General features: G+C 39.5%; 1 protein-coding gene across 3 annotated transcripts in view; it reads left to right on the forward strand.

Annotated features, from left to right (window-relative positions):
• Positions 1 to 27,033, forward strand: part of GRID1 (glutamate ionotropic receptor delta type subunit 1) — a 483,633-nt gene that overhangs the window by 369,396 nt on the left and 87,204 nt on the right. For all 3 annotated transcript variants that reach the window (XM_066191627.1, XM_066191628.1, XM_066191629.1), the window contains 4 exons: positions 1,948 to 2,001; positions 13,925 to 14,098; positions 25,109 to 25,270; positions 26,514 to 26,633. In XM_066191627.1, the coding sequence (XP_066047724.1) occupies positions 1,948 to 2,001; positions 13,925 to 14,098; positions 25,109 to 25,270; positions 26,514 to 26,633 (510 nt within the window). The remainder of the gene's footprint in view (positions 1 to 1,947; positions 2,002 to 13,924; positions 14,099 to 25,108; positions 25,271 to 26,513; positions 26,634 to 27,033) is intronic.

The raw sequence follows: 27,033 nt of genomic DNA on the forward strand, positions 1-27,033 counted from the left end.
GTCTTTCCTAAGAGCTGCTGTTCCTCAGGTAGTCAGCTTAATGTTCCTCCCAGCTTAAAAGAAATGCAAGGGAGGCAATTACCAGGGGGATAATTTTTTACTGCATATTTAGGAGAGGATTATGTTGTTAGAAGTGATATCTCTACTGGTTCTCATCTGCTTTGACACCAGGTTTCGTTACTTTCCTATAATGCACTTCATGATGAAGAGAATTACTCTGTTCTGTCTGTGTTGATTTTCCTCTTTCGATGAGTTTGCAGTTTCTCTTGGGATTTTTGTCTCTTTAAAGGCGTATTTCACCTTGTGGACATGAGAAATAGATGGAAGTATGTGTTGCCCACAATTTTTTCTTGTGGTTGTGTGGGCTACACAAATGAGCGAGATATTAAAACACACTTACTTAGCCAAGTAATTTTACCTTTTTTAAGGACACAGTGTAAGCTAAAAGTAATGTTAAAGATGCTGGTGTTGTTAGTGAAGTTTTCCTTCATACTTTTGAAGGAATCAGATATCCCTTAGCCCATATTAAGGATGGATCTCTTGTCATTCCACTGCAGCCGCAGAAGTCGTGGGCGTTTATTCTAAGCCAGTCATCTGTAGTCAGTGTCGTAAGAGAAGGTGATTCATCCCACCTGACACTAAATATCTGAGAGGCTTATTATGCAAATGTGTTCTGAAGAGGAAGGTGGTTGATGATGTTCCTGCTCAGCCCAGTGCTAGTCTACAGAGCCCTTCTGTACCACTGCAGTAATTTCTGAAATACTGTGGAAATTATCCAAGTTAAAAACCAGTAACTGGAAGTATTTTGTTCATTTGTATTTGTTTGTGTGTTTTGTTTTGTTTTGTTTTGTTTTTTTAACTGGGTTCATTTCAGTGATTCATAGGGCCATTTATAACAGAGAGATAAGAATATCTTTTCAATAAATGGGGTCATACTGGCACAGAGGAAAGAAGTGGTTGAAGGCAGGAACACTCAAAATGTAATGAACTGCCTCCTGAAATACATGTGTGCATTGTTTTATTAGGAGAGATGAACACACTGTGGTAATTGTTTAACCATGTATTAAGCAGGACATTAACAATATCAGTGGCAGTGTAATGTACATCTCTCCATGCTTGCTATCACTTTATTAGACTATTAAATGTCTTGAAGTGAGGTTATCTTTGTCAAACAAAGGGGACACTTAGGAACTTCTGTGTATATTGCGAGGGCCTTCAACTGAGGTTCTCTCTCAGTGCTGGTAGTGCAATCTTCTCCAGTTTTAGCTTCCCGGTGGGTTACACATGCATGGATGAACATGCAAACTGCTGAAATGGGATGTTACTGTATAATATGTAGTGATCATCTAAGTTCATACCAGTAAGGCAAAAAAAGTGACCATGCAAATCATAACTTTGTCTTGAGCCTTATGTAAATACGAAGAGAGAATGAACTCTCATATAAATGTGTGAACTTCACTCGAGCCATCTCATTCTCATGTTTTTAATTAACTAGGTTAGTTAACAGATAAACTGTCAGAGGTGAGGTGGGCCAGAGACCATGTATTTTGGGGTCATATTGAAAAGAAACCCAGCTGAGTAGGATGCATTAGATATATCACAGAGAAGTTGTATCTCCTGAACTGTGTGTTCTGTGCAGTTGTTCATCACAGGATCCCTTATGCTGGTGTACCACCCTGCCCCAGTTTGCTTTTGTGGTACATGGACATGGTCAGGGTACTTTGGTTCAGGACCTGAAGTCAGGGAAAGGTGGTTGCCACCAAAAAGTTACTGTTCCATGAAGCAGCAGAGGAAGTGATGGAAAGAACTATGCTGAAACAATGTCAGTAGCAATGAAAGCAATCAAATTGACCTTTATAATAGTACATTTTTATATAAAGTTCTTTCTGGAATATGTTTCCCATGTTTTATTTATTTTTATTATTATGTTTCTTTTTATTTTTGTAGGCTGTGGAAACCAACCTTGCATCAAAGGATAGTCACTGGGTCTATGTAAATGAGGTAAGAAAGTCAAAAGAGAAAACACAGCTTGCTACGTTCACTCATCACCATCTTTTGTTTCATATGTTTTGACACACCAAACCGAGCATACATGTAACATTTTTGCTTTTTGAATGGCACAAGGTTCAAACTCTCTGGTGTCATTGCTTGTCTGTCTTAGTTGAATTGGCATAGGTTGAATGCCAGAAGACAAGACAAAGCTTCCAATATACCTCAGAGCAGCTGTGAGACTTATTTTTACCTTCCTGCTGACACTATTTCGTTAGCTATTTAGGAAGCAGAGAATATCTGAAAAGAAATCTCACATACAGGCATCTCTCTGGCAGAAGCTCGCCCTCCACTGCTGTGAAAGCCTGCACACGGATGCCAGGAGAGCAAAGAGCGCTTGCGAGCTTGGTCCATTCAAATATGAGTTTACATGATACATAGGCTTTCTCTAGTGCAGAACTGTGTTGGTGTATTGGCCAGGATCCAGAATAGCTTAAATTCAAAGTGTAATGTTTTCCCTCTGCAGCAAATGGGATCCTGTCCTGCTACAATGATTATTTTACCTTAGTGCCATGATGCCCGAATGGGAATCTGTTGAGATTCTTATTTAAAAAACAGTGAAATGTTGTGCCATATATAGTAACTTATAAATCACTGATAAATGGAAGTACTTTATAAATTCCTTGTTTTAATAATGATTTATTTAAAGATAGCAAAATATCTAATTTAAAAAGAACAGTGTTCACTGTCTTATTTTTATATTACAAATGCAAAGCCTCTAATTTAATAGCCAATTCTTTTGTTAATTTCTCACTCCTTTCTTTGCACCTAGCTTATAATTTTCGATAGGCAACTTTTAATAGTAACTATAAATTGTATAGTGTGGCATTAGACAGGCTCTGTAATTAAATGGGGGTTAGGGAAAGCGAATGAAATTCCTGTTTGTAAAGGCTTTATAAATTCTTTCTAGTCCTTGTTGCATTTAAGCACCTCTTGGTTTGTCAGCTGCTGTAATGACCCACTACAAAACATCAGCAAGATGCCCAGAGAGTCAGTGTTTATATTCACATAAAGACAATACAGGGCATATTTCCCTAAACATTTATAGAGAGGGAGTGTTTGTGATTTTTTTTTTTTTTTACTGCTGCTGTTATTGTTCAGATGTTAAAATTCTGTTCCCGAAGCCTGAATCTGTAACATCCCGATAAAAGCCTTCAGCACTGGTGCACTAATGTGCGCACACTTGTACACACACAAACAAATCACACAGGGTGTCAGTTCTGCTTCTCTTTTGGAAGCTTTTGTTTTTTTCTCCTTTGTGGGTAAAGACTGGATAGAGAAGTGCTGAGAATTTAGAGTATAAGTTCTAGTGAAAAATATCAGTGCACATAATTTATAAGTACCTCAAAATGCAATTAAGTCCAAACAGACAATTAGAGAAGTTTTTCAGACTCGCAGGATTTTGGGGGAAATCTTTGCAGGCAAAAGGAAGGGGAAATGTTTTGACTGTACTCTTTGTGACAGAAGTGTGGGAGTCTGTGTGTGTGCTAAAAGCTACTGTGAGAAGAAGGTGCATTGAGCATCTCCATGGATGGATGTGTAGAAAGAGGGAGGTTCCTTGGGCTTGCTTCTTATTTAAGTGTGCGTTCCCCTATGCTAGCAAGAGGGCAGACTGATTAAACTTTCCATGTACATGTTTCTAATTAGTGGTAGCAGGAGCTGCATGAATATTTGATGGAAAAGATGATGCTGGTTCCTACTATGATTTGCAGAATGGAATTAACTTTTAATTCCCAACAGTCTAATCAGCTCTTTTTGATGTGTTTCCATGGGAGTAGAAGTCCATTATGCAAATGGACCAAAACCTTAGCCAGTGCTTTTTTCGTCCTGGGCAGATTGAGGACCCTGCACTTCCCTGTTCACCCTGCGACCTAATGATCCCGTTGCAAGGAAAGAGAGGTGTAGGGCTGACTGATTGAAGGGGCAGTAGCAGGAAGAGAACACAGGGACAATTTTTTCCATGGAGGTTCCTTATATGAAGAGCACTGGATTGTTAACAGGCTTTTCAGGCCTTTTGCACTTCAGGGAACCATTGAAGGGCTTTGGAGAGCTTGGACTTCTGAGCTCTGCTGACCCAAAGCATCTTACAGTGTGCTCTGTCTCCCACCTCTCATCAAGCCAATGAGGACCTGAAACTTGGACTTACCTTGCTGTAGTAAGAATGCTTATATAGCATGGTATTATTTCAATAAGAGATTTTATTATCTTCTTACTTTAATTAAGTCTACGTCACTCTCTCTGCACTGACAATCCAATAAAATTTGTTTTTTTCCCCTTGTGTGCCTTCCCATGTGGTAGAATAGGAGATAAGTTTTAGAGGTAGAACAAATTTTATCACTTAAATTTTGTTAGGTAAGCAAGACCACCAAGCTTTGGATGAGCTAAATTTAAATCTATATGGCTGGTAATTACACAGCAAATGAACAAACAGATGTACTGACAAAATCCTGTTTGCTGGTTTTCAATAGCCCGGGTCTGTGCTGAAGTATCTGTTCAGTTTGGATGCCATTGCTGGTGAGAAAGGACTCTGTCATCTTCAGATAAAGCCTGGATAATTGGGAGTTAAATTTATTGTGTGGGGTTGGAAGGCAGAAACATTACCTGGCAGGTTTTCTAGGGTAAGAGATACAGTGGGATGGGTCTTTTCAGGCAGTGTCATGCCCTCATATGTCCTCTTGGCAGCCAAAATTATAAAAACCTTACTGCTTAAAATATATATATATATTTGTGTGTCCACTTTTCTGGCTTCAAACAAGTTGTGTTTCAACATTGCAATAGCTGTCAAAAGTAGTTGAGATTAGAAAGGAAAAAAAAAAGAATTGTATTTCTAACTACCCACCCCCTTTTTGATTTATATTTCATCATCTGCACTTTTTGTTTTTATTCATCTAGAAATGCTAAATCATCCCATTGCTTTTATTTAGGTAGTGATTCTACCTAAATTCTGGGTAAACATGCCAGGTAGCTTTTTAAAAGCAAGAACATTTGTGATTCCTGTATAAATCTGTGTAAAAGCAAACTCTGCCAAACGATGACTACTACATGCTTAGCTGTGCCTCCAGAATAGTCCAGAACACTTTATTATCATTGTCTGTGTGGGTAGTTGTCAATGTCTTGAAGTTTTGACCCAATGGAAGATCTGTTAGAACATATCTGGTGTTCTGCTTGAACCTTTGCTGTTTATACTTTTGATGGTTGAAGTGACCCACCAGCTTTGATAGACCTGTGCTGCTGCTGCTTTTGGCAAGATGGGCACAGTTACAGATGGCTCCTGTTTTTTGGATATTTATTTCCTGGGGTTTTTTTTTTCCCTAGTTTTCTTTATAATTTTTATTTTTCTCTTACTTTTTTTTCTCTTTCATACCTGGCATTAAGCATCTCTGTTGGCTCCTCATGACATTTTTTATCCTCCCCTTCTCTTTTTCTGCCTTTTCTGAGAAAATGCTGTGCCTTGCCCAGGGTGTGTCTGAGGGAGACAGGTACAAGAGAAAAGCTTGAAACTGAATTTGGATGTGGTTGTACCAGGAGCAGTGCTCCAGGAGCCTGAGCCTGTGTCTCCTTCTTTATTAGCAGCAGCAGTAGGTCTGGGGATATAAAGAGAATTAGAAGCCATGTTTCCTTTCTTTGTGGGATATTTCATGGTTTTAAGATTGTCTCCATTCCAAGGGTAAAGAAAAGATAAATGAATCTGCAAAAATGGAATATGGAACAAAAATATAATCAAATTAAACACAGCATTTTATTCCCTCTCATGAGTATATTTAATCCTAATTCCATGTTTCTAAACATTCACTATTTTTACAAGTAAATTAGTTCAGAAAGCAGTGAACTAATCTTCCTGGAAGTGGAATGGTACAGAATTCAACAGATAATACAAAGCTGTTGTTTCACTATTATAATGTAATTTCTTTAATTTCTTTTTTTAACTTCATTTTTACTCAGTATTTTAACTGAAAGCTGTAAGACATAGCCAGGCAAAGCACAAGACTACTTGTTGATATAGGAGAACACTTTTTGTGAAGGGCAGGTAGGGATGAAAAAAAGCCAATGTAGTGTTACATGTCAAAACCATCCATACCCGCTCTGAAGCTGAGGAGAAGTGAGTGACAAACTTTTGTCTGGAAATATGCAGAAGACACTGAGGAAGACTGTTTTTGAAAGTGCATTTGTTTTGGACAGAAATGCCCCAAAGACAAGAAATTAAAATAAAGGAAGATGTTAACTTCCTTGGCAGTGGAGACAGTAGGGTTGGGATACAGCCAGAGCTTCACAGATGTCCTTTCATTGACTTTATCTGTACATGTTTAAAATGTTAAGGCAGCCATCAGTTCAGACTTCATTGTGGCCAAGGAAGAATGGGCTGAGGAAGCCTGAAGATAGCTGGTGTGAAAGTGACCATACCATGTTAACGTGCACTTTCTGGAGAAGAGGGAGAGGTGGGAAAAGGACCATTGGGATAATGGACATCGTAAGATTGTCCAACTTCACAGCTTTGGGAAACTAGTAATGCTTTTGGGAAAGATAACACAGCAAGTAAAGAGTGGCTAAAGAACTGTGGGGCTCTCTGAAGATGAAGGCATAACAAGGTATCCTTATGGCGACAGTGGTTTATCTTCACAGAACTTGAAGTCAGAGGTGAATTCTAAAGAAAAAGTGATTTAAGAAAAGGGCTAGAGGAGAGTGTAAAGGCGTAACAAAGTAAGAGATTATAAAATAAGGCTGTGTTGCAAAATAACTCATACCAGGGATCATGAAAAGTATTAAGAATAAGTTTCTATCTAGCAGAAGATAAAGAAAAGTGAGAGGTGATTACTTGAAAAATGGGGGTTTCATGTTTTTACTTAGTTCCCTGATTCTGACTTCATAGAAACTATGAATTATGACCAGACTGTTAAAAACATATTGTTGTAGTTTCAGTTGTTTTAGATGAATTTGAAGCACTCTACCAGGTGAGATTTAATATAGAGAAGTGCTTTTGCTTGTGGCTACGAAATGAGGTATAGGTGGTGAGCATCTGCAGAAGCAGCTTAGGGTCCTTGTGGATAAAAACCAGAATGAGAATCAGTGCTGTCATGGTCCTGCTGAGTTGGCAAATGTAGTCCTCAGATATGATACCACAAACATCCGTTGTAAGATAAGGGAGGCAATTATTTTGCTCTGTTTGACATCAGCTTGGCTTTGTTGGAACAGTATTGCAAGTTTTGGGGAAAACACTTTAAAACAGAACAAGACATGCAGAACAACGTTGAAAATGTAGAGGAAAGCACTTAGTGTGATGAAAGCTTGGTAAAATATGACCTGTGTGTAAAGGCTGGAAAACTTGGGTACAAATAAAACAAGAATATGATCACATCTTCAATCTGGAAATATAAGGGAAATAAAATTTAATCTTCTGCAGTGGAAATTAGATCTAGTATTGGAAAATGGTTTATGATCCAACTATGAGAGTATATAGGAACAACTGCCTTGGTTATTTTTTTCCATCCCATCATCTCTCTCTTTTCACACCTGGTTCTATTCTTATTTTTTATTCTTCATTTTTCAGCATCCTACTCACATTATATAAGTCAGCTAAATAATTTCAGTGTCAGTATGGAAGGACAAATAAAAAACTCTGTTTTGAATGCCACTGGGTATTTTCTGATCTGCACCTTCTGCTCTAGGTCTGTCCATATATCTTTTTTCCAATATTGTTGTGAAAGTGACAGTTTATGCAAAGAGTCACTGCCTGTACTTCTTACTGAACCATTTATTCAGTACTTTTGGTGGTAAACATGAATGTGTGGGTTCTGTGACTTGTGGTTGATTTCCAGCCATCACAGAACTCCATCCTCCTCTGTCTAGTGCATAAGCTGGAATGACTGTGTTTGATTAGATTCTGTCAGCCAAATCCACCCTTAGGGCCACCTCAGTGATTTGACTTAGCCAGGGATGAACTGAGCATCGTGTTTCCTGATATCAGTCATTTGTAATGGGGATTGTCTTGTAATTGTGTGTGGTTTGGATAGAAGAAGGCCTAGTAATAAATTACTTGCAGTTTTAGTGTTTTAAAAAGAGATTTAATTGTAAGGTGTAAAAAACAAGTTTGAAAGCTAAAGATCAGAGCTCCCTCTTGACTACGGTTTTCGTTTGTCGCTTTTACATTGCATTGATTCTCGTTGATTCAGATCAGTCCACACTGGAGCAGATACAAAGGAGCGTTTGTCATTAACACAAAATAACTTCCTTTTTAGTTTTAGAATCACCACATTCTGTGCCATATGGACTAACAAATGCTGAAATTCAAGATTCGCTTGTAAATTCTCAAACTGCAACCGCAGCAGCAGTGGGGAGAACTAGTAGAAATTTCATTATGTTAGTTTTTTACTGCCTAAAAGATGAGGTAGTCACTAGAAAGGAATGTACTATGGGGTAAAGAAGACTTGTAGGTTAACTGCCAACCCCTGCGAGTATTTCTCATGGCACAATGGTTTAAGAAGTCAGGAGGTGTTCACAGGGACTGCTCAGTGGGTGATTGAATTTCTGCCTCCCTGTATTTCAACATACAGTTTAATGCTATGCAGAGTAACTTGAATCTAAAGTTGAAAATGGGCTCATTTCTTTATCTCTTAGAAAAAGTTGTGCTGTTATTTGTCCCGTTTAAAAGCAAACAAACAAAATTCAAACAGCTTACACTGCAACGTTGTGGGGTGGATAGCAGAAAGTCAAGTTGTATTTGTAATGGTCCCTGCAAAAAGACACTTTTTTAGTAGGTAGAATGTGGAAAACCAGTTGATCGTCATGTACTAACCTGAGCTTAATAACTGGGGCTTTAAAAGAATCATCAATAGCTTTTACAGTGCTAAGCAAAACCATGCTTAAAAAAAATAAAAAGTCACAGACCAGTTTTTTATTGGTGGAAATCTGTTGTCAGTAAGAAATCTGAAACAAATAGCTGTAGAAATAGAGTATTACACAAATTCCAAGTCCTTAGGAAAGCAAAGTATTCAGTAGTAAAAAACCAACTGAAATTCTTGTAAGCTTTAATTAAAAAATAAAACTAAACTCTGATTAACACCCAGAAAAAATTGCTTTTGAATATTCTCTCTTTTCAATCCTCAATAAAGATCCTGTTTTGAAAAAATTGGAGTCAGCACAGAGAAACTACTAAAGCTCAAATGCAGCTTCAATGTATTTGATTGAATTCTTCCCAACTATGATGATATTTGTCAGAAAAGCCCTCTTGGCTGAGAAAGAGAAGGGAAAAGTGAAGTGGGAAGAAAAGTTCTTGGATTTTTTTTTTTTTGCAGGAAAAGTAATAAAAAATTTTGGAAATATAGCAAGAGTAGACAATTCATCAGAGAAGCCTTAGACAGGAAGTTAGAGTGCTAAGGGACCTGGGGAACTCTGGGCCATGTGGAGATGACATTGTCCTCATCACTTGAATACCAGTCAAAAATTTTAGACAGCAGTTGCCCTTATTCTTCCTTTTTCGGACAGATGGCACTTTTCAAATGATGCTGGTGGTGCTGCCAGCAGATTAATTTATAGATCTTCAGTGGACAGATGAAACTTCCCCAAGCTCAGCCCAGGTGATCAGTCAGAGCACAGTGCAGAAAAATGGCTTTTGGTGCTTTTCCTTTCCCCTCTCAGAATATGCACTCAAAGCATCATTCTGCTCACCCTTCTCTGGACTCAAGCTTAATTCTTTTTTCTGCCGTTTTCATGGGTCTCTCTTCACCACTGTTTCATTGTCTCTAGCAGGCAGTTTTCTGTAGGAGGGGCAAGAAAGTGTCTCACCAACCTGCTGGTGTGATGAGTTTCTTACTTTCCACTTCCATCCTGCACTTCCATTGCTTCTGCCAATATTTGTTTTCTTTCCTTTCACCACATCAGACATGTCCAGTGTGTCTGTCCTCTTGATTTGAGAACCAAGTGGCTTCTCAGCTGTCATCTGGGAACTTCTGTGTTATTTTCCTTTATAAAATATTTTTTGAAAGTTGAGGAAAATGAGCAGAAAATAGAATAGTAATTATCAGATAAAGTCTATCTCAGCAAGATACTTTTTTCCCCAAGGGCAGCGTGTAGGAAGGTGTAAGATAATGAATGATGAGCAGAGTTTTCTTAGCACATGGCTGTAGAGCAATTATTGGGAAAACTCACTTTGGGAGAAAAAAACCCCAAAACTTATGAATGCAGTGGTTTTTCGTCACCTTTTTTGAGAATATTTTTCAGGAATTGCCTGTATTAAATGCATTTTGGGTGATCAACAGGTAGTCCCCATGCAAATTGCTGTGGCCTAATTTTTGCTTGGGTGGAGCCAGGACTGGGGTTCTGCTTTTTTTCTTCACATGGAAGTGCCTAAGATTATGTTCTTTGTTTCATTTTAAAGCACCAATCTGTATAATGATATTTGTGTTTACTTTGATAACCAGAAGTTAGTAAATCTTTAACACTTCCCTACGTCTTACTTTTCCTTGAAAAAATTCAGACCTTTTAATGTTAATTTATGAATGCAAGTGGGGCAAGAAAGCTAGGATACTCTCAAATCATACAAAAATACTGAGTAAAAAAGTTTAAAAATTGAATAGAAATACAAGGAACACACTGCGGGAATTTCGTAAGATTTAAGAAATGACACATTTCAATGCAAAATACAGCAATTTGCAATTACAATTTATTCTAATTGTATTCCAGGTACTCTATATTTATTACTTGCCTAAGGAAATCTCACTTCTCTCCTTTTGGCTGCAATCTTTACCACCTCAGCATTTTTATTTATTTATTTATTCCCACAAAAATCTGTGGTTTTTCTTTTTCTGATAACTGCTTGGAAGTTACACATAGGTTTGAAACAGCACTGGATATGTACATGAATCCTGGCCAAAGGAATGTGTAGGGTTTAGAACTGGCCTGAGTCTGATGCTGTGGAATTACACAGAAAGAATCCCAGTCAGCTAGGAGCAAGGTCATGGATAAGCTTTGATGAGTTGTTTTATCAGTTAGTAAAAATAATAATATTTATAATTTCCACACTAACATCAGTGATGGGTTTTTTGCTTGTTTTGTCCAGCTTTATCTACCTTTTTATGTTCCCCCCCCCATCAAGAATTTTTAGTATGGAATAATATTTTGTTAAATCAGAAGATCTTTTACTGTACAGGCACTCACTGTGATCTGAGAAAGACATCTGGACACCCAGTGTGGAGTCCTTATATCTAGAAATAGAGCTAATTGAATTAAATTATGACTACATCCCTGTGGAGACCTTCAGGAGCATTGGGTGGTGAGAAGTGAGGTGTAGTACTGGATGTGTGGGAGGGACAGTGAGGATGGGAGTTGGAGAGGTGAGTGTACACACTTGTGTTAGAATGTTTTCTGTGGTGAGAAAAGTGGCTGGTGTCCTTTCTTTAAAAGATTGATCTTTTTATTTAAATATATATATGTGTGTGTGTGTGTGTGTATGTCTGTTCATGTGGGATGCAGAGAAGCCAGCAATATGTATGTTAAATAAATCTATCTACAGGGTAAGCTGTGGTGAACCTTCTAGCAAAGTAGCTAACTGAACGGTGTTTTGTGGATTTTCAACATGTATTCATTTATAGATGTAAGTAGTGCATTGAGGGGAGTTAGAATAACCCACCAAAGAGTATTGATACTACTGAAAAAATCCAAATAAATCTCTAGCTTGTCTCCATGAGCATTCTTGTTCTCATTGCTGTTCTGTTTAATCCTCCAGTTTTCTCAGGGATGTGTTTTCTGGAAATAAGTTTTGGTTCTTTAAATTATTGATGTCATTAAAATTTATTATTTTTTGTCATTACCTCTAGGAAAACAGAGATTGTAATGTGAAACATAATTGTCTCATTTTCTGATTTGTGTTATGATAGTTGAGCACAACTAAAGCAGATTTAAGTATTCCCCTGAGCAATATGATGTGGTATTGCAAACTAACTGAAGTTCTGTGTGTACAGATAAATAAACAGATAAACCAATTTCACAAATGACCAATATTTGTTTTTCTGAGACACCTTTGAAATGCAGTGTATTACTTAGAGGAGACACAAAATGTGTGTGGTGAGAGTTGAACTGAAGGCTTGGATGAATTGTGATTTTTTTGGTTTTTTTGGTTTTCAGCCATTTGGTCTGAGTGTGCCTACCAAGGGATGCAGCCTAGGAGGTTATGAGTTAAAGCTATGCCATAAAATTGTCTCTCCCTCAGACTTCAGCTTAGACACGGTGTGTGGTTTTAACACCCCTCAGAGCCACAGAGGGGAAATCTGGAGGGGTCTGCAGAGCTTGTGGGTCTGCTACACTCTCTTCTTGCAAAGCTGGAAAATGCTGCCCAGCATTTTCTATTAAGCCTCAAAAATCTTTGTCTTCTGTAAGAATGTATTTGTTTTCTGATTTACTGTTTTCATGCCACCCCAGTTGGTCTGTCATTAATGCAGTGAATTTCACCTTCTGCAAAGTTAAAAATTCATGTTCCTAAAAAAACAATGTGAAATCGGCAAAGAAGCTCTAAATTGAGCCAAGGTACAGTACTAGTCAACCATAACAAGTAATTATTATAACCCCATGGTCATTTCACTCACAGCTTGACAGAGAAAATGGCAAGAAAACAAAGTAATTTTTTTTTCTTGAATGTTAAAATGCCCAGGTCCAGGTTCACTTCTGCTGATGGCATATCACAAGGTGTGGGCCCTGTTGACCAAGTACCTGCAGCCACAGGAATAATGTGCAGCCCCCTAAGCTGCAAGGGGCTGAGAGAGCCCTGTACAGGCTGGGCACTGGCTGGCCCAGCTGTGCAGCTGTGCCGGGGACAGTCCAGCTGTGCTGGGGACAGGCTGATGTGACTTGCAGATGCTGCTGGTGGCCCTGGTGAGGAGCTGGGATGTACAGCAGGTGCCTGGGGGATGAGTGTAGGTAGCAGTGCCTGCCTTTGCTCACGGTGAACTCCTGCCAGGACAAAAACATCACACGCTCCACCTTTGTTATGATTTCGGGATCAGCTAAGCCTGTGGTTTTCAAACTTCGGTAAAAAAAGGTTTTGGTTTTGTGTGTTTCTTTAAACGCAAAGTGTGTAAAGCATGGAGTTGAGCTGGTTTCAGTCTCTCTGTAAGAGCAGTAGGTGCAGGCTCTGTCTGGATCCTGCAGTCTGGATGGATTAGGGGTGTGTGAAGGTCTGCAGAGAAGCTTTAGAAATTGTGAAGCCTGGGAAGAAAAGCAGCCTGTCCTTGAGGTCTCCTTATATCTTATCCCAGAGTATTCTGTGTGCAGAAACTGATGTTCCTAAATGTGTCAAACCCCTCCATAAAGTTTCTCCTATTTTTTATTTCCTAATACAGACAACCTCAAAAGACTTCCTTGAGTCATTATCAGGATTAGTCTGCAGAAATGATCTACTGTACTTATGGGAAAAGTGCTCTCTTGTAATGTTGCTCACAGGTGAAAGAGCCATATTTCCTGAAGACTGTTATGTTTTTCGATTGTTATTTTGTCCTGAGGATATACTGAGGTTCTAGTCTGTCAAACAAAAGGTCTTTCTATATAAATTTCATTTCAAGGGGGATTTTTGGGTTTGGCTTTTTGTTTTTTTTAGAAATCTATTGAGACTATTTTGGTGCTTTCCTTTGAGGAGCTATATCTGTAAAATTGTAGTATTGCCAAGATAGATGGTGCTCTGTTAGGCTGCTTTCTTTTGTTTCAGATGATGTATAAAATAATAGGTTTCTTGCTATTAAACACAAAATAACATTTGGCCTACACTAAGCATGTGCATCTGTAACATTTTTCTCCTATTGTCTTTTAAAAAAGCATTTGACGAATAATGAAAGAAATAGATAAAATGCCTGGACAAATATATGTTTTTAAATGACTGTGTCTCCCTTCACAGGAAATCACTGATAATGAAATATTAGAGTTGGTGCATAGTGCTCTGGGGAGGATGACAGTTATCCGGCAGATTTTCCCTCTGTCAAGGGACAACAACCAGAGGTGCATGAGGAACAACCACCGGATATCATCCCTGCTGTGTGATCCACAGGAAGGCTACCTTCAGATGCTGCAGGTCAGTAGCTGTGCACAGCAGAAAAAAGCCCACCTTAGGAATTTGCCATGGGACAGTTTTCTGTGGCTGTATTAACTCAGAGGAGGAAGGAAAGGAATACAGATAAATCTGAGGATGTAACCTTTGGTCAACTTTTCTTGACTTTATTAATTTATTTTATTTCTCAGTGCAGGGTGCTGAGGTGTGATGTTACATCCATGAAGTATCAAGCGTTTGTACTAACTCAGAGCTGATTTTGCATATTTCATTCTTTTAAGAATCTCTTTATATTTGAAAAATGTTGTGCCATCATAGTCCTGTGGTATTACTGCTTGCTTATTGTATTTATGCTTCTTAGACGTCTGTTGTGAAAGAGTTAATCTGGGAGGATAATAGCACTCTGATAGGTATTGGGCTGTGGAGCATTTCATATTTAGGTAATGGATTGAATCAAGCTGATGTGTTCAGTCTGTCCCTTTTCAATAGTCTCAGAAGTCTGCAGCAGCTGATAATTGTCTGAGTGTGTAAAATACGCACTGCTACTAGTTCAAGTTTCAGGTTTTGGTAACACATTTGACTCTGGTGTTATCAACATCTTGACATTTCTTGGCAATTTGTCCCAGATATCAAAATTTTTCTTCCAGTAATTTAAATATTATTTAATAGGTGCTATTTCCAATGACAGTGCAGTAATTCAGAAGCAAAGGCCTTGGACTTTCAGAGGGACTTGTGTATTTTGGTGTACTTTAGACACAGTTAAAAATCTCGTTCATATCCCTGTTGAAGGTGTTGGATATAGCTATAAACTTTAGTGGGACTTAGAATATAAACTTGCTTAAAACCGTTTGAGAGTTTAATCTTAAACAGAGATGGTTTGAGTGAGTGGTTGAGCCAGTGGGCTCTCCAGTGTGGGGTGATGGAGAAGGGGCTTGGGGAGGGGCTGTCACCAGCCTGGGCTGCTGCAGCCTGGTCAGGGTGGTGGTGTGGGGTCAGGGCTCCTGCAAGATGGAACTCCTGTCCTGGCCTGGAAGAGTTTCAGACCAGGAGAGGCATGGAGATGGTCAGGAAAGGAAGTGGATTAAGATTTCCCAAGGGGTAGGGGTGTTAATTTCACTTATTTGCACCCTACAAAAAGTTGTAGCTGCAGAGACTGAAATCCTTTAAGGGACAGATATGAACAGCTCTTCCTTGAAGAGAGGCTCTGCTGGCTCAGGTTCTACCCTGGCCATGGCGAAGTTTGGGAAAAGCCAAACACACCCCCTGAAGTTCTGTGTGTGGCTGTATTCTTTCTGCACAGGGGAAAGTCTGTGTCTGCCTTGGCTCAGAAAGAAAAGACACTTTTGATCTTTGTTAGTAACTCTGAGGTATGCTGTAATGAGAACAAAGGCCGCTCATTTCCGAGGATCAAAGCAATTTCCAGAATGATGAAAAATTATCTGTGCTGCACCAACAAATCACTCATTGGGGAATAATCTTCCATTACAGCAGGATTTTGAGTATTGCTGCCTATGCTGGTTTATGCGTAATCTAATTCAGAGACTCATCTGAAGGGCTCTGACAGGCCTGTGAGCAAGTTCTAATTTGCAAATTTGCAAACTGGTAACTGGTTTGCTGGCACCAGCAGCCTCATGGCCTATTACTAAATTTCACTGGTAAGGACTCTATTCCTGCTGGTTTCCAGATGAGGATTTTGGGAAACAAAACAGTCTCAGTTTCTCTCTTCCAGAAATACTACACCACCTTAGAAACTGTCTTTGAGAGAATGGTATGGAAATGTTACACTTTGCCCATTCGTTTTTTCTCTATGAACTTAAAAATAAGAGAGATAAAGAAGTGCAGGGATAAAAGTGCAGGTTTTTGGCAGCTGATTCCATAACTTTCATGTTCAATTGCATTGGCGTGAAGGACAGGGCACACGTGAGAGCTCTCCAAATTAGCTGTCCCCAGTATATTTTTAAGTGTCTGTAGATGGAATACAGGATGCTTTTATCATGAGCAGTCATACCTGAAGTGTTCCATAGCTGCATTTATTTTTCATAAGTTTTGCCAAAATACCTTATGTAACACCTCGTGGACATACGGCTCATATTAATTTGAGTGTGACCGACATGTTATTAATGGTCCTGTAATTCAGGTACTTGCAATTTTCTGTTTCCTTTTTCCTGCTTAAAAAAAAAAAAAAAATAGTGGTGACCTTTTGCTGTGCAGAAGTACATCATTGAATTACCCCCGTTGCCAGAGGCTGCAGGAGCTCCAAGCTCCATGTCAGGCTGCATGGATCCACCAGAGGCAGTGACCGCCTGCCAGCACTGAGTCTTTGTGTTGCTTTGAAGTACTTTGATTAACACCACAGCTTGGAAATCCCTGCCTCGTTCTCCCTTGGGCAGTCTCATATTAATAATTGTTTGTTGTCAAGGTAACTTATAAGCTATTGTTGGTTAATTATTTATTTAATGACTTTGAAGAAGAATAAGCTAATCTCTGTCAACCTCTAGCTGTAGTATTTTTCTAGGGGAGAATTTAGCACTTTTAACAAGCTAGTGAAGAAAGAAACATTTACGTCATGGATTATTAACTTTGTTCTGGCTAAATTAATGAAAATCTTTTTGGAACGATTTTGTTCTCTGTGTCTTTAGTCCCATATCCTGGAAGGTTGTTTTTCAGTGGGTGATCATCCCGGTTTGGCATTCTGACAAGCCTTTTAAAGATCAGGCTGTTCTGCAAGCTCATCCAAAAACTCATCTGTTCTGAATGCTTTGTGGAAATCCAATCTTATTCCATCAACCCACTTGTCAAAATTTTGCTCATGCCCTTATTTCTTGCACATATAATATACTCAGCTGGGTTTCTGCTTTAAGTGGAGAAAAAGCTTTATAAAGTTTCCTGTCTTGATCATTTTGTTTGACTTCAGAGGACTGCATTTCTCTCTGTCTTATTCTTCAGGTAGAATTTTTTGTGTCCATCTCATTTACTTTTGGTAAATGAAAAAGACACAGTTCAGAACTTGCTTTCTTCCATTGGCCATTGGTATCCTGTGGTTTGGGCCATCAGGGTTGTCTCATCTAGAGAGAAAGCATTGAAGCATTTCAGGATTTATAGTTAAATCTAGTTAGTCCTAGGCAGACCTAGTATGTATCCTCATATGGCATTTGAATGGTGTATAATGGTATAATTGCTATTAAACTTTTTAAATTATTTCAGAAATGTTCTTTCAGACTCAATTTGAAAAACTTTTGCTCATATAACTTGCTTCTTTCCAAAATATTTCCCTTTAAGTGTTAGTTTTAGTGGCACACTACAAACTTGGTTTTTGATGAAGGTATTTTTTCTTTCATCAGGTTAGTCACAATGCATTCATAAATTTAAAATCAGATTATTTTTATGAAGGTTTCTCTTCAGAAATGCAATTCCCATTAGTTTTTCCCCTTGCTTACCATTTATGTAGTTGATGAGTTCAATCCATGTAAGATTCTAAAGATATTAAAATATATTACAGGGACACAGTGTATCTGAAATCATTTAGCATGACCAAAAATACATAGTAGGAGTGAAAAGGCAAAAAGAAAACCCCAGCATACTGTGTCACAAAATTAATGAGGTTATTCCTGGTTGAGAGTCCAGCCTCTCTACTGAAGAGCTATTCCAGGAATTGCTTGGACATATTTGAGGAGACGTTGAGAAGTGTGGGAGGGTGTTCATTGAAAGAGCTGATCTTCTTGAGTAAAAATTCCACTCTTCAATGATGTTTCCATCAGATATCTATGTAGGCATCTCTCAGCAGTTGCTCCTACAAAGCTGGGTTTTTATTTCTGATCTATTTTCTGTTCAGGAGTCACTGCAATTTAACTACTGTAAGTGAAGTTATTTTTTTTTAGGTTGTGTTTGAGTGCCTAAACTTACGGGCCTGATCCTGCAGTTTTGTCCAACTAAATGGCCTTATTCTCATTTGGCTCGTTAACACTGCTGTTATTACACAACTGTAGAGTGCTACTGAGGGGCAGTAAATATTGATTAAGCTTTATTAAAGCATTCGCTTTCTCCCATAAAGGATTGATGAGCCACATTTTTCCATTTCTTTCAGTGCAAACCTACATTTGCTAGTCTCTTTAGCAAAGTTTAATTTGGATTTTTGGCCAGATGTTCAGTCACAGTGAAATTGTTTCTGAGTGCAATGTGAATGTAAAGTATCCTTGAACTGACTTTACTGCCCATTGCACAGCACAAATCTCTCCCTGAAGCCCAATGATGTGTGTTTTCTATAAGGTGTGTTAGCAGAGGAATTCATTAAAAACCCCAAAGCACTGCGGGTGTCCCATGGCCATGGGGGATTTTGTGATCTTGCTGGAGGCTGAAACCCCAAGTAGGCTCTGCAGTGATCTTTTCCTCTCTGCCTCTTTTGACTGCAGGATTTCTCTATTTGCATAATTATTTCATTGAATTTTTGTTCACTGTTCAGTCATGAAGAAGACAACAGTGGGTCGAAGAAAGCATCAGCACCTCCATTTTTCATTTGTTACTGCCTCTGAAACCTGATTTGTACTTATATTTATTTCTAGATGAGGTAGGATAAAATTATAATCTTGTACGCTGTTTTGGAATTCCAGCATTTACCTCTTGTCCTTCTATTTGACTCTTGGTTGTGTTCAGTTTTCCTTATCAAGGCACTCCTACTAGAGCTTCCTTGCATAGTTAGTGTGAGCTGTGCCAAATTGCTGAGATGTTTAGTGAGTGAAGCCAATGCCTCCAGCTAACAAACTTGAGCATTACAGGGTAATCCAGGCCTTGTATTATTGTTGACATGTTGTTACAAAAAATACTGGCAGAGAAAACACTCATTATGATGTTAAATGCCCATCCCATAATAAATAGCTGAAGGACAGTGAGCATTCAGAGAATAGAACCTGTAAGAAGGGAAGAGTGTTGTACGTGTAGCTATGTAAAAACAGGAGAAAATTAAAAGGAAAGAAGAGCTGCTTATCAATTAAAAATACACTCTGAGCATGCAGTCTTACAAAGAACTCTTTGGAAAGCTCACTGAGATACTTAAAGCTAGAATGGGCAAAACACTAAATAATATAGTGGTTAGATTCCTTACTGTCAGAAGGCTTGAATAAATATACAGTTGAGGCCTGTTTCTTGGTGGTTGTAGGAGAATTGTAGTCATTTTATTTTATTTGCTGTAGGGATGATAAATAAATAGCCCTTTGGAAGTTTGAAGCTGACATTTGAGTCTTTAATGAAGGTTTGTTTTTTGACTGTGTTTCCCTTGAATGCCAGACCCCGGGCTGTGATTTCTCTCTCCCTGAGCAGCAAGTGCGTATTTATAACATAGGCACTGGTGCGCTGTCTCGCAGTGGGCTCTGCCCACGAGAGAGCCTGAGGGGTGTGGGCAGGAGCAGGACAAACAGCAGCCAGCCCCCAGGCTCCCGTGGCAGCCCTGGGGACAGCGGTGACGGGGACAGGGCTGCGGAGTGGCGCTTGGTGTGCCCCCACCCAGCTGGGGCTGCTGAAGGGGGATTCCGCGGTGCGGGCCTCTGTCTCCGGGAATAGCCAGGCCCCATCTCCTGGTGCAGGGACCTGCCCGGGAAAGTGTCCGGGCACAGAACCTCCAGACACTCCTGGCTGAGCTGCAGGAGGCCATGGAAAGGGCAGGGAACATCAGGGAGGCTGGCAAAGGCGTTGGGGAGCTGGCCCCAAGTGCGACCCACAGCTAAACAGACCCAAACTCTCCCACTGGCACACCGGGGACGGAGGGGGGCTGGTGATGAGGAGAGTGAAAACTTGCAAAAGCAAGGACCTGCAGGAGGAAGAGACTTTCCCCAAAGCCTGAAGTGCCCTTGCAGAGACACTTCACCACTCTGCAGGCCGAAAAGACCCTTCACATCAGGGGAGAGGCCGGGGCTGAGAAAGGCAGTCTCATCTGCTCCTTGCGTAGCAACCGGCAGCAGGTGAGAGTCGCAGGTGACTTTCTTCTGAGAGACCAGAGGCCCCTGGTTGCTGATACAGCATTGTACCAGCGATGTGGCTGAGAGACTGCCAGGCCTCACACAGTCCACTGACCATTATCTGCTGCTGTTGATCCATGTGGGCCGCAGTGATACAGCCAGGAGTGCTCTGAGGAGGATCCAGAAGGAAGAGGAAGTCGGTCAAAAATGCCAGGAGGCTTGCACGGGTGAACAAGTAGTTCCTGGATAAACTCAAAACACTAGAAAAAAGTTTACATAAACTGGAATCTGGGACAGGAAGCTGGTGAGAAATAAAGAGAAATTGTCTGAGCAGACAGGGATCAGGTTTGGAAAGCTAAAGCCCTGACAGAATTAAGTCTGGCTGTGAATGTCAAGGGAAAACTCCAAATCTTCTATATGTTCAGTTGGTGATAAAAGGAAAATGAGGGAAAATATGCACCCTTTCTGAATGGAAATAAGAGACTTGGTTACTTAGGATAAGGAGAAGGTTGAGGTACTCAATGATTTATTTGCCTCAATCCTCACTGGCAAGTGCTCCAGTCACACTGTGAATGCCCCATCCCTGGCAGTGTCCAAGGCCAGGATGGACTGGGCTTTGAGCAACCTGGTCTAGCGAATGGCATTCCTGCCCACTCCAGGGGAGTTGGAATTAGATGATCTTAAAGGCCCCTTCCAACCCAAGAAATTCTGCCATTCTTTGGAATGTGCTTAAGGAAATGCAACAGGTCAAATTTTCAGTCCCTCTGCTCTAACAATATCCTTGTTAGCACACCATTATACCGTAAATAAACCACTAATCTTTGCTGCTCCTGGTAGGATGCACTCTGTTGTTAGAGACACAAATGTGCAAATGCACTGGGCAATCCTTGAATTCTGAAAGTTGACACACAGGTTTAGGGCATGCTGGGGTGTGCATAGCAGTCACCATGATCCCTCTCCTCAGGCACCAAGCTTTTCTGGCAGGCTGCACTTGCTCTGAACTCCTCTTCCATCTGCTTCATCCTTGGAGCTGACTGCTGTGGCCACTCACAGAGCGGTTTTGGCAGCAGCAGGGTACAGATGCCCAGCTCGGGAATGAGTTTTTGAAGTAGTGGCATCTCAGCATCAGCTTGCCTTCCAGCTTATCTGTTCACATTCTCTGGCTGGACTCCTGGCTCTGCTGGCCACTCAGGAGTTGGGGTCAGTCTTTGTGGCTTGCTGGCTTTCTCAGAAGAGCACTTGTCTGTGATTAGTCCCTCTGAAGGAGCTAAGAGCTTTCTTCCTACTTAACTTTAAAAGTAAAATCCTTCTGGAAAAATCTCATGAAGCTCACATAGAAACTTCTATGAAACGACATTTAATACTGTGATAGATTTCCATTCTTGAAAATTTCTGCTGTGCTCTACTAGTGTATGGTGGATTTATTTCTTCAGTGCAAAAAAGAGCTTCATAAAGTCTGGAATAATTTCCAGAAGATAAACCAGAACATGCCTAAAATTATTCATGTATAGGGTATATTCTTTAGCATATTGGTGAAGCAGTCACCATCATTCTTAGAGCAGATAGATAAAAAACCATTTCAGTACCTACAGCTCTTACACTGTCAGCAATGGAGTAAAAGAATAACTAAAAATTACTGGCACTTCTTCCAAACATGACCAAAATGAAATACTTTGTTCTAGTCTAGGAATTTTTATTGTGTTAAGGGGAATCTCTTCAGACAGATACATGCCGTTTCCTCCTCTGTTCCCCTGTGAATATCCAAATAGGGAAATTAAAAAATGCTCCAGAGTTTTGAAAACCCGAAGAAGCCAAATATGTTGTCTTGTTTTGCTTCTCTCTTGCTTTATTACCAATTCTGAATGCTACTTGAAGATGAATTTTTAAAATTAACTATTTTCTCATGCCTCTGACAGTACTGATGGAATCAGAGTACGGCTGAACCCTTGGGTATCTCAAAAATTCCCTTTCAGTGGCCATGTCCATACTCATAGGGAATTTTACAGTTCACTGAAAATTAAAGTATGTGTGCAGGTGCAGTAACAAGGGCATACAGGCTATGTCTGCTAAATCCTTTTTCTTTTCACAGCATCACTGTTCTGGAGGTTACAGCAAACTCATGTTGTAAATATGATTTAGGACATATGTAGAGATTTTGCTGTATTTAAATGTAATAAAGAAAAATATTTTAGCCCTGAATTTACTGTGAGATCAGGCCAGAATGTTTGTGTCTTTTTGTTTTTTTTTTCTTACTATTACAGATCCAGCCTCAGTTGTGGAAATTTTGATGCTGTTTTTTTCCTAGCTTGCGTATTTTCTGTTCTAAAATAGAAGTGTTGATTGCATGAGTAAGATGCAACTTACTCTTCCATAGGATATTGACTCTTCAGTGAGTAATGAGTAAAATGTAGTTATGCATGCATATCATTTTTACTGAAGTAAATAGAGTATGATTATATGAAGGAAGGAATTTTGCTGATTAAAAAGCACCATTTATTTATGTTTGGGATGAGACTTTCAGCAGAAGTGAACCAGAGCAGCAAAATACCAGTGGATAATACAACAGAACATGCAGAATATTCTTTCCATGGCAAAAAGTACCTCGGTGATTGTCTGCAACATTTTTCTCTGCCTTGGTACAGATGTCCAGCTGTAGAATAGGGATAAATGTAGTGGGAGACTCCTCTTGTGCAGACCCCATCTTGCTATCTCTCAGTTTATAGCATTCTTTCAGAAGAGATTGATGGAGCAATAGTGATGCAAAGTCCATTAAAGGTCTAGCTGAACTCTGACCATTAGGTTGGTAAACACAGGATTGTTCTCTTTTGCTCTGCAGCAGGAGGTAATTTGAGTTGGGCGCGAGGTTGTGCACGCTGAGATCCTCAGTGCAATTCTCCCAAGCTCTGTCAGGCACATGTGCAGAGCTGTGGTGTCTTCTCCAAGCACATGAAAAGCAGAAAACAGCGTACCCAAGTGCATCTTATATTTTGCCTTAGAGCTCTCTGCTAGCAAACCGAGCACTGTTTCTGGGAACGAGGCTGCAGTTTTCCAGAACTGCAAAAGAACAGTGCCAAACGGAGAAAACACAAAGCATTTCTGATCCGTGGGAGTTCCAAGGCAACAGACAATTAGTTGTCAGTTAAAAGCGTGAGTGTGTAAAAACAAATTCAGTTGGGAGCAAAGAGGATCATGAAGGCTTATAAGAAATGGCATTTTTCCTTATTATGTAAAACCCATTTCTAAGAAAGTGGGATTTTGTGGTGTATGGTTTGGGGTGGTGTATCTTTTGGGGTCTGAGGTTTGTTTTGATTTTTTTCTGTCAAGAATTGTTTAACCCCAAAGAAAAGTGCCCTCTTGAATAATAAGGATCCGCTTGGTTGATTTATTTGAAAGTTGTTTGGAAATATCTGCAGAATAGGGAAAAAAATGCAATTGAGCAGAAGAAACTTGGTTGCTGGGACTCTTATTAACTCTTTAACTACTTTTCTTAAAACCAGAGGAAGTATAGCATATAGCTACTTTGGAAAAGATTCTAAAAAGAGAAGGTTTGACTAGATAAAATAGCAAATACAGGCAATGTGGAGTGCTTGTTCAGCAAGGTTGGGAAGAAAAGAAGGGAAAAAAGATGGCAATGCCAGATGACAGAGATTCTCCGTGATAATATCTCATAGGTTTTGCATTGTTTTCATGTTGAGATCTCTTTCTATGCTTAGTTACTTAAATACCTCTGGATTTGCAACATCTTTTTTTCTTTGTATTCTTTCAAAATTAGTTTTTGCTTATATATCTTTTGTTCAGATTTATTTGTACTAGAAGACGTTTCAAAGTGCCTAGGTTTTCAGTTTACATCAAACTCCAGATTATGGAACGTGAAACATTTTGTTTCTGAAGATTAGCATCTTAAAGACATCAGAAGTTTACTTGCAGCCAGTGATTCAACAGTAATATATGTTTAAGCTTTCACAGAATGACACTTTTATTGGAACACCTAACAAGTGACATTTATAGGAACTATGCAGCTGAATTAACTTCCACCTGCAACCCTCTCCTGGTCTCTAGGCATTACTTTCTAAGGGGAACAAGAAAAATCCAGGAGATAAATGGCAAAGTCAGGGATGACCATGATTAAAGCCTACACCTAGAAGAAATTATATTATTATTTAGTAGTGTTGTTGTTGTTGTTGTATTAACAGAAAAATCTGTGTCTGGCCAATGGTGTAAAGTGAAGGTTTGAGTTTAGTAAAGACTAAATCCAAGCCCCCATGCATACGTTTGAAGAAGAATGGTGTGAACTCTGGGAACAGGTGAAGAGTATCTAATTGTTTTTTTAAAAATCACTTGTTTCAGCCAACTTCCACTGCTAAAGTTTTACCATTTGAAGTGGATACCACTGCTTGTCAAAGATCTAATCATGTATTGCTAGACATGTCTTGGTTTGAAAAATTAAATACATAGCTCAGCGTTACTAGTCTGGTGTTCTGTTCTTACTGGAGTCTTTGTCATCAATTGTTTATTTCTGTATCTTTCATATGAATTGAAGAATAGTGAGGCTAAATTCAGTAGCTCCAGAGAAAGTAGCACATAACCAGTTTCATGTATATTTGGTGGAAAGATGCTAAGACCCAAAAAATACTGTGATTTCTCCTTATGTTCTGAAGAGTTGCATGCGTATTGGATTTTTCAGTGCCAAAATTACCAGTTGCTCAAATGAATAAAACCCCCAAGAACTTAATTCTATTCTAGCTTTCCCTCCTTGCTGAAAGGACTGACCAAGTAGCAGTCATGTCTTTCACTGATAGATAGCTGTACTCCCTCTGTAGTTCGAGTTTATATGTGGAGTGTGATCTCTCTTTACAGCACTGCATTGCAGTAATGCTCAGGCAGTGCCAGTGTGCCAGAATCCCTTGGACAGAGGCACCCAGGAGCACAGGCATTTCTCTCAAATGCTCTGCCTGTTGAACATGTCAAATACACCCAGCTTTTAGTTCTCACTTATGCCTTCTTTTGTTTTCTTTGCTGGTTTTTATCGTTTCTTTCGAAGGTGCTCACATAAAAAAAAGAGGCTCATTCTTATTATTGTTTGCAGGTTTCCAACCTGTACCTGTATGACAGTGTGCTCATGCTGGCCAATGCTTTCCACAGAAAACTGGAGGACAGGAAATGGCACAGCATGGCAAGTCTGAACTGCATGAGGAAATCCACCAAACCTTGGAACGGAGGAAGATCCATGCTAGAGACTATTAAGAAGGTGAGAAAAGACAAACCACCATTGTGTCAGCAATTGGAAGAGTTGCATCATGCCTACTTAAGCATTTGAAGAAGGTTTTAAATTCTGTTCAACTTTTCTTTGATGTATTACAAGCAAGTGATCTACAACGCCCAAGGACAATCTACAGCTATTGAACAAGCAAATGATTTATGATAAACAAATTACACACAGTGCAGTGTGGCTCCGGTGGCACGTGTTCTATTTATGTTGTTCTCCTAGCTGCCTTCTGTGGAGGAAGTAGGAGCACGGCTAGTCACGGGAATTGAGTCATGCTTTTTTTGCAAGGGGACAACTTAAGAAATTTGGGGGGGCAGGAGGGGGAACTAGTGATGAGGTTTAAGGCTTATGTTCCATTTTCTACAGCTCAGACAGTTTTGTAAGTTAGCTGAGCATTGGTAAGGATCTATTTGTGTACTGTAGCCCAGAGCAGAGCAAAAAGGATCTAAACTGGCTGAGCTGTCACTAACAGTTACACTGTCTTGCACCATGCTGAAATACTCAAATATGGACTGAACTGTGTTTTTGCAGACACATGGCAACTTCTTCTACACAAGTAATAGTAGAAAAAACCCTAATTTTTTGCTATACTAAATTTTGCAGTTGTTCAGAAGAAACCCCTGTTCCCAAGTATATATTGATGAAATCATTTTCCTCTAGTAAAATGATGCAATTTGATCATCCTGACAAGTCCTAATGATGCCATCCTTTGTTGTTAAATTACTTTGAACTTCGGTGTCACTTTACGTTTCTGTGCTACAAAGCCAGAATCAAACTCTGTGATAGTTTCACAGAAATGCAATTTAATCTGTCCTTCATTCCACTCTTGGGAGCACAGCAGGCATTCCCTTTGTTTTGGGCTGGGAGTCCATGCCTTGGTACCCAAGCCATGAAGTGAGCCCAGTGCCCTCAGTAACACTGGCAGGGCTCTTGTCTCACAGTCCACTAAGGCCTTTCTCTTTGCCTTTGGGGTCTGTTTCTGTGGACAGCATTGACCTGATGACCATAAACACTGGGTTAGTGCTAAAGTAGTTTTCTGAAAAAAAAATTAAAAATGGAAGTCTTTTGTCTAGTGCTGGGTTTGAGCTTCTGAAGAACATATAACGGCCCCATTTAAGTTCACTGTAAACGTGATTAAAGCATATTTGGCACACATTTTATGCAGAGGAATGTTGATGAAGGGAAATGTGTTCTTTTCTGAAATTTCTCAAACTTGCTTCCTTAGGGCCATATAACTGGGCTGACTGGTGTTATGGAGTTCAGAGAAGATGGAGCCAACCCCTATGTCCAATTTGAAATACTGGGCACCAGCTACAGCGAAACATTCGGCAAAGACGTGCGGAGGGTAAAGATGTGCTGCTTCCTTCTTTCTTTTGTTTTCCTCTAAATAATATTCATCCTGCCTCACAGGAGAAAATGTTATTCTTCAAGAGTGAATTAGTGCTATGCTGCAGAAGACATTTACTCTATGAGAAATATTTTCTAATTTATTACACACTTAAATCCTGAAAACCGGTTTTATATTGGTAGGCAGGAATCCTGCAAGTTATTTCTCATGTGCAGTAACGATGCAATGCCATAAGCAGCCCGTGAATAGAATAGTGAAGACAGCACAATTTAGTTTATGTATTTTATAGTTAATTAAGATGGGATTGCTGTAATATAAATAGGGAAGATACAACACTATTGGCACTTGTCTTAGTAAGGAAGCTAGCTGAGTATATAAATTACGTAAACACACTAGG

Source organism: Chamaea fasciata, unplaced genomic scaffold (assembly GCF_029207755.1).
Source record: "Chamaea fasciata isolate MVZ Bird 193981 ecotype frontalis unplaced genomic scaffold, bChaFas1.0.hap1 SCAF_9, whole genome shotgun sequence".
Taxonomy (NCBI): Eukaryota; Metazoa; Chordata; class Aves; order Passeriformes; family Sylviidae; genus Chamaea; species Chamaea fasciata.